Below are 8,417 nucleotides of genomic sequence, written 5' to 3' on the forward strand. Positions count from 1 at the left end.
CAATTTCCAAATGCCTGAAGGTACCACGTTCATTTGTACAAACAATAGTATGCAAGTATAAACACCATGGGACCACGCAGCCATCATACCGCTCAGGTAGGAGAGGCATTCTGTCTCCTAGAGATGAACATACTTTGGTGCGAAAAGTGCAAATCAATCCCAGAACAACAGCAAAGGGCCTTGTGAAGAAGCTGGAGGAAACAGGTACAAAAGTATCTATATCCACAGTAAAACAAGTCCTATATCGGCATAAGCTGAAAGGCCGCTCAGCAAGGAAGAAGCCACTGCTCCAAAACCGCCATAAAAAAAGCCAGATGAAGGTTTGCAACTGCACATGGGGACAAAGATCGTACTTTTAGTCTGATGAAACAAAAATAGAACTGTTTGGCCATAATGACCATCGATATGTTTGGAGGGAAAAGGGTGAGGCTTGCAAGCCGACGAACACCATCCCAACCATGAAGCACGAGGGTGGCAGCATCATGTTGTGGGGGTGCTTTGCTGCAGCAGGGAGTGGTGCACTTCACAAAATAGATAGCATCATGAGGTTGGAAAATTATGTGGATACATTGAAGCAACATCTCAAGACAGGAAGTTAAAAAGCTTGGTCGCAAATGGGTCTTCCAAATGGACAATGACCTCAAGCATACTTCCAAAGTTGTGGCAAAATGGCTTAACTTCTTTGCGGTAGGGGGCAGTATTTTCAGTATTTTCACGTCCGGATGAAAAGCGTGCCCAGAGTAAACTGCCTGCTACTCAGGCCCAGATGCTAGGATATGCATATTATTAGTAGATTTGGATAGAAAACACTCTGCAGTTTCTAAAACGGTTTGAATGATGTCTGTGAGTATAAAGACAGACAATACAGCCACATTACCATAACTCTGTTTATACAAGAGTCTCCATTGGGAGGCTTGCATCTAATTGTTGTATAAAATGAATGAGGAAAGATTAAACTTTTGTGAAATGATGTAATCTGATTTTAAACTGTTTAATGAAAGAGAATCCAATTCCCTTAAAAGTTTAACTAATTAATGGGCGTCATGGGACAGCCCCTTTCTACTGTTACGAATATAACCCTCACCTGGAGGAATTCCCTTCGGACCAGCTTACCTCTATTACCACGAGAGGGCTAAGGTTTGAGTAGAGACCAGTACCTCATCACAGAGGGAGCTAAGGTTTGAGTAGGTTGCTGAATCTTTTAACCATACCACGTGGTTAAACTCTGAGACTATTGATCCGACAGAAAAAGAGCTAGTCTTTGATACTAATTACTAGTCTGCAGCTAGAAATGATGTACCTGTGAATGCGAGGACCGACAACCGCCAAAACATCTATTCTATAAGAATATTTCTAAATGGGACTCTGAAGTACCCGTTCTAACCACGAAAGATAGGCTGATGAACTTCCAACAGAAAGAAGGACGATTCCAATAGAGACCACGACACACTGAGCATAAATATATATATATATTGATTGCAATTATTCTCGAATAAGTGAGCGTTCATGTGCGAAGGATTAGCATTTCAATTGTTACAATTATCAACGGTGTAGTGTATTTTTGTCTTTCGCGCCCTTCTCAGTCCCTTTGTCTACCAAGCCGCCATTCCGATTTAGCCCACTAGGGTACATCCCCTATTATTTCCTTGTAACCATATCTACTTTGTTTATATGTGCATTTATGTGATTATTTAGTTAGTTAATAAATACATGATTGAGACAATTGATGTATGGATGATTCATAGTGAAGACTGGGTTCGTGCAGATAACCAACATTTGACGAAGTTTGGAACAAGACTAACGTTAGGTAAAGAATAAATCATTAATTAGAATACTAATTGATCAGATATTCAAATATCTGAAAGTTATATCACGTAATAATAATTACAGAGAATTGATTTGATAAAATAAGTCTTCATTTTAATGATGCCAAAGACATGACACTAGCCAACATTAGGCTATAACTTGGAATGCAAATGGCTCTGAAATATGAATAATATTACTACACAGATCGTACACATAATTTTAGCTAGCGAGCCAGCCAGCTAACATTAGCTAGCTAGCTAGCTAATAGTACACTTTAACTTGAAATGAAAATGACTTTCTGACAAAATTAGAAATGTATAATATCTGAAAATGTAGCAAGCTAGACTATTTTACCTGTATACATGGATGGACGCTTCTCCCTGTCTGTTACGGATGCCATGGTTGCCCTTAGTTTAATTAACTGTGCTTAACTGTCCATAAGTATTATTTTTAACTCCCTAGTCTTGCCAATGACAAGCATAACCATAACATGATGCATGTTTGAAAACATGAAGAGCTTGTACTCAGTGATGTGTGTTGGATTTTCCCCAAACATAACGCTTTGTATTCAGGACAAAGAGTTAATTTATTTTGCAACATTTTTTACAGTATTACTTCAGTACCTTACGGACACATCAAATAAATGTTTATTTGTCACATGCGCCGAATATAACATGTGTAGATGTTATAGGAATTTTTATCAATGATGACTAATTATGTATACATTTCAATCAGGACTGACTAATCAGAATACTATTATGTTACTGTATATGTACTAATCAGAATACTATTATGTTACTGTATATGTATGACTTTTCTTTTTAATCTTAGTATTGAATATAATGTGTGTAAATATAATCAAGAATTAGAACAATGACTGTCTGTTCCTTGGTAGAAATGAATGAACTATATCGCCAGACTGGGTAGAATGCTTATCTACACTGGCTGACCTTGGCTCTAGGCGAGGTGGGAAGGCTTGAGAACTATAGAGCCTTTCTACCAGTGTCAAGAAGAGACGGAACATTTAGAAAACGCTGACGTCATTTTCAGTTTCTAACCTGTGGTAAAATGTGTAAGGAGCAGTACTCTCGTGAATAACGGCTGCTGTTTGACTTTAAGACTGGGCTCTGTCCATTTTTATACTAATAAGGGTCATACACATCCTTATGAATTGACAAAGTGTTTAATTTTAATTGGGTGTTAAAACATAGAGGAATTTAATTCCTACAACAGTAGACCTAACAGTGAAATGCTTACTTACAAGCCCTTAATAAAATACTGCCAAAAAAGAAAATAATTAAAGAGCAGCAGTAAAATAACAATAGAAGGTTATGCTCAGGGTACATTTTCGGGGGAACCAGTTAGTCGATGTAATTGAGGTAATATGTACATGTAGGTAGAGTTATTAAAGTGACTATGCATAGATAATAAACAGAGAGCAGCAGCAGTGTAGAAGAGGGGGGTGGGGGGGGTAATGCAAATTGTCTGTGCAGCCATTTGATTAGATGTTCAGGAGTCTTATGGCTTGGGGGTAGAAGCTGTTTAGAAGCCTCTTGGACCTAGACTTGGCGCACCGGTACCGCTTGCCATGCGGTAGCAGAGAGAACCGTCTATGACTAGTGTGGCTGGAGTCTGACAATTTTTAGGGTCTTCTTCTGACATGCCATACCAGGCAGTTGCCATACCAAGCAGTGATGCAACCAGTCAGGATGCTCTTGATGGTGCAGCTGTAGAACCTTTTGAGGATCTGAGGACCCATGCCAAATATTTTCAGTCTCCTGAGGGGGAATAGGTTTTGTTGTGCCCTTTTCACTACTGTCTTGGTGTGCTTGGACCATGTAGTTGGTTGGTGATGTGGAAACCAAGGAACTTGTAGCACTCAACCTGCTCCACTACAGCCCCGTCGATGAGAATGGGGGCGTGCTCGGTCCTCCTTTTCTTGTAGTCCACAATCATCTCCTTTGTCTTGATCATGTTGAGGGAGAGGTTGTTGTCCTGGCACCACACGGCCAGGTCTCTGACCTCCTCCCTATAGGCTGTCTCGTGGTTTTTGGTTGATCAGGCCTACCACTGTTGTGTCATCATCATACTTAATGGTGTTTTTGGAGTCGTGTCTGGCCATGCAGTCATGAGTGAGCAGGGAGTACAGGAGGGTACTAAGTACGCACCCCTGAGGGGCCCCCGTGTTGAGGATCAGCGTGGCAGATATGTTGTTACCTACCCTCTCCACCTGGGGGCGGCCCGTCAGGAAGTCCAGGATCCAGTTGCAGAGGGAGGTGTTAAGTCCCAGGGTCCATAGCTTAGTGATCAGCTTTGAGGGCACTATGTTGTTGAACGCTGAGCTGTAGTCAATAAATAGTATTCTCACATAGGTGTTCCTTTTGTCCAGGTATGAAAGGGCAGTGTGGAGTGCAATAGAGATTACATCATCTGTGGATCTGTTGGTATGCAAATTGGAGTGGGTCTAGCGTTTCTGGGATAATGATGTTGATGTGAGCCATGACCAGCCTTTCAAAGCATTTCATGGCTACAGACATGATTGCTACGGGTCGGTAGTCATTTAGGCTGGTTACCTTAGTGTTCTTGGGCACAAGGACTAAGGTGGTCTGCTTGAAACATGTTAGTATTACAGACTCAGACCGGGAGAGGTTGAAAATGTGAGTGAAGACATTTGCTAGTTGGTCAGCGCTCTATTGTACATAGGCTGGCCATCTAGGTTTGTGCCTGTAGAATTTCAATCACCATGAAGAAAAACAATGCACAATATGATAATTGAGTACATTGAGACATCAAGTGGTTTGTGATTATGCAATGTGATGATGTGGCTCAGTTGGTAGAGCATGGTGCTTGCAATGCTAGGGCTGTGGGTTCAATTCCAAAGTGGGACCAGTATGAAGAAAATGTATGCACTCACTACTTACTGTGTGTTGCTCTGGATATAAGTGTCTACTGAAACGAAATGAATAGACCATTTCAGTTTTCCCACAGAAATGAATGGTCCATTTCAGTTTTCACACAGAAATAAGTTGCAAAAAGTATTTCAAGAAACTGGAAAACATATATCAAGCAAGTATTATCAGATAATCTGTTTTGTACAGATACTTATCAGACTTAAAACTTCTCTAGGATAGGGGGCAGCATTTGGAATGTTGGATGAAAAGCATGCCCAAATTCAACTGCCTGCTACTCATCCCCAGATGATAATATATGCATATTATTAGTATATTTGGATAGAAAACACTCTGAAGTTTCTAAAACTGTTTGAATCATGTCTGTGAGTATAACAGAACTTATGTAGCAGGCGAAACCCCGAGGACAAACCATTCAGATTTTTTTTTTTAGGTCACTCTCTTTTCAATGGATTTTCATTGGGAAACCAGATTTCTAAGGGACTTGCTTGCAGTTCCTACCACTTCCACTGGATGTCACCAGTCTTTATAAATTGGTTGAGGTTTTTCCTTTGTGTAATGAAGAAGCACAGCCATCTTGAATGAGGGTCACTTGAAGTGTAGTGTTTGATAGATGCGCGTGACCAGAAAAGCAGCGTCAGTTTGTTTTCTTTTTGTATTCAACACAGATCATTCCGTTTTCAATTGTAGCGATTATTTACTTTAAAAATACCTAAAGTTGTATTACAAAAGTCGTTTGAAATGTTTTGGCAAAGTTTACAGGTAACTTTTGAGATATTTTGTAGTAACTTTGCGCAAGTTGGAACCGGCGTTTTTCTGGATCAAACGAGCCAAATAAATGGACATTTTGGATATATATGGACGGAATTAATCGAACAAAAGGACCATTTCTGATGTTTATGGGACATATTGAAGTGCCAACAAAAGAAGCTCGTCAAAGGTAAGGCATGATTTATATTTTTATTTCTGCTTTTTGTTTTTGTGTCCCCTGCAGGGTTGAAATATGTTCTCTCACATTGTATACTGAGGTGCTACCCTCAGATAATAGCATAGTTTGCTTTCTCAGAAAATCCTTTTTGAAATGTGACATGTTGGCTGGATTCACAACACGTGTAGCTTTAATTTGGTATCTTACATGTGTGATTTCATGAAAGTTAGTTTTTTATAGTATTTTATTTGAATTTGGCGCTCTGCATTTTCCCTGGCTATTGGCCAGGTGGGACGATTGCATCTTTACTAGTCCTGTATTATCAGACCGATATAAACATCTCTAAAACAGGATATATACATATATATTTTCTGCATCTGGGTTTTATCTCATGACAGAGGAAAATGTGACATTGTGCTGTCTGCTTCACATAGGAAAGAGCAGGAAGCCACTGAAGGAGCAGTAGTCATATCGCCCATCGATGAAGATCCATGTGTTGATCCAGAGGCGCATATAGACCACTTCGCCCTTCTCCAACTGCAGTGTGACTCCATTGGACGCATGGTCATTCTGTTCTCCACTGGATTGGTATTCGTACACAGACATCATCCTTTGGCCATCCTTGAATATGCTCAGACCCATGTCATGGCCTGCAAAGCCATTTCCAGAAAATCTGAAGTAGTAGACCCCTCTCACTGGCGCTGTGAAGACACCTGAGGCATAGAAGGAGTCGATAAATAGTGGTGGCATTTGGCCATTGCTACTAGAGGCTTAAATCAGGTGGACCAGTCGTACGCACAAAGGAACCCTAATGGTGCAGGCTTTTGTTCTAGCCAAGCAGTAACACACCCGATTCAACAAATCAAAAGTATTTATTGAAAATAACTGATTAGTTGAATGAGATGTGTCATGACTGGCTGGGGAAAAAGCCTGCACCTCACTGGCCCTTTTTGACCATCCCTGCTATACATAATGATGTAGATACAGTATGTTCAGTGCGAGACCTGTGATTGGGTTGTATGCACTGCCAAAGTTGGTCAGGACCTTTCCGAAAATTAGGTTAGTCTCTGCGTCGATGGGCCCGTGGTGTTTACTTTCTGATGACAGTAAGGCTGCTGAGAAGGCTACCTTTGGTTGCTCTGCCAGCAAAGATAGTAGCAACAACAACAACATCAATCAACAACAACACAGCAATGAGAACATCATCATCCCTAACAACGGACAAGTTCGTTTTGCATGGCCTGGTGCCCCAGGTGGGTGGAGATTTCATTTTAGGACTAATGGGATGGTCTAAAATGAGCAAACTCCGCCCACCCGATGCAAAACAAACTTGCGCATTGGTAGAAAACAGGAGTAAGGGGGGAGCAAGAAGAGGACTTTCTTATTTGTGAGCATTATTGATCTGTTAAGCATTGGGTAACACTTTATATACACATTTATATACACTTATATACATTTATATATACTTATATACATTTATATATGTTGACCTGTAAAGTATTGGGTAACACTTTATATGCATTTTCATGATAATAAGCCAATCCTGAGGACCTGAGCCCTAGGATCATGTCTCCCGACTACATGGCCTGATGACTCCTGGCTGTCCCCAGTCCACTTGGTTGTGCTGCTGCTCCAGTTTCAACTGTTCTGCCTGCGGCTAGGGAACCCTGACCTTTTCACCGGACGTGCTGTTTTCAACTCTCTCGCTCTCTCTACCGCACCCGCTGTCTCCACATCTGAATGCTCGGCTATGAAAAGCCAACTGACATTTACTCCTGAGGTACGGACGGACCTGTTGCACCCTCTATAACCACTGATAATTTTTTGACCCTGCTGGTCATCTATGAACATATGAACATCTTGAAGAACAATCTGGCCTTAAATGGCCATGTACTCTTATAATCTCCACCCGGCACAGCCAGAAGAGGACTGGCCACTCCTCAGAGCCTCTAGGTTTCATCCTAAATTCCTGCCTTTCTAGGGATTTTAGGCTGGGTTTCTGTATTGTACTTTGATGACATCTGCTGATGTAAAAAGGGCTTTAGAAATAAATTGGATTGATTTGATTGAGTACATGTTTATAAATGCTTTAGAAATAACTGCTTATAAATACTCATTCATTGATATTTACAATTTACTGTACCTTCTCTCTCTTTATTCAGCTTATCCACCATAGCTCTCTGCTCTTTCAGGTCTGCCTCTGCTGTATGGAGCTTAGTACTCAGCTCTCCCACCAAAGACCTAAGCTCCTTCAGTTCAGTGTAGATATTCACCACAGAACCCAAGACCTCCTCTTCTTGAGCCAGACACATGTAGCCCAGCAAGACCAGCCAGCCAGTAGCCATCCTCTTCATCATCATTTTCATTATCCTCTCGGGAGAGTGGAGTAGCTCTCAGCGTTTCCTCAGTAATCTTATTCGCTATGATCTAAGAGGGAAAACCAACCCTTGCTCAGTACTTCTACTCTGAGAAGCTTTGTAAATACTGAGTGAATAGGGCTACAGTTGATCATTAACGCCAGACACATGGATATTGGTGCTCATTGGCTGGCTGACTTGAACTTGCTCTTTTGCTCTCGTTGTCTCTCTCTCTCCTATTGGACTTTCATTTGTTTCCAAATTTAGGCTTTTCCAAATTCTGTTCATGATTTCATCACTGTAAGAACGAGTTTAAGAACTAGTAAATGCCTACAATTACATAAGCAGAATAATATTACAGTGTACAGTATTTACTTCTGAACGCAAATCAGGCTATTTGTAAGGTCATAAGGTATT

The 8,417-nt window shown here is 40.9% G+C and overlaps 1 protein-coding gene across 1 annotated transcript; it reads right to left on the bottom strand.

The window, feature by feature from the left end:
- Positions 1–5,656: 5,656 nt before the first annotated feature.
- LOC110500435 (complement C1q-like protein 2) lies at positions 5,657–8,148 on the bottom strand. Its single transcript, XM_021577812.2, has 3 exons — positions 7,787–8,148; positions 6,648–6,782; positions 5,657–6,356 (listed from the first exon to the last, which is right to left on the bottom strand). The coding sequence occupies exons 1-3, from the start codon at positions 8,007–8,009 to the stop codon at positions 6,070–6,072; spliced, it is 645 nt and encodes a 214-aa protein (XP_021433487.2). The 5' UTR covers positions 8,010–8,148; the 3' UTR covers positions 5,657–6,069.
- Positions 8,149–8,417: the final 269 nt, after the last annotated feature.

The sequence above is a fragment of the Oncorhynchus mykiss genome, chromosome 21, assembly GCF_013265735.2.
Source record: "Oncorhynchus mykiss isolate Arlee chromosome 21, USDA_OmykA_1.1, whole genome shotgun sequence".
Classification (NCBI taxonomy): domain Eukaryota; kingdom Metazoa; phylum Chordata; class Actinopteri; order Salmoniformes; family Salmonidae; genus Oncorhynchus; species Oncorhynchus mykiss.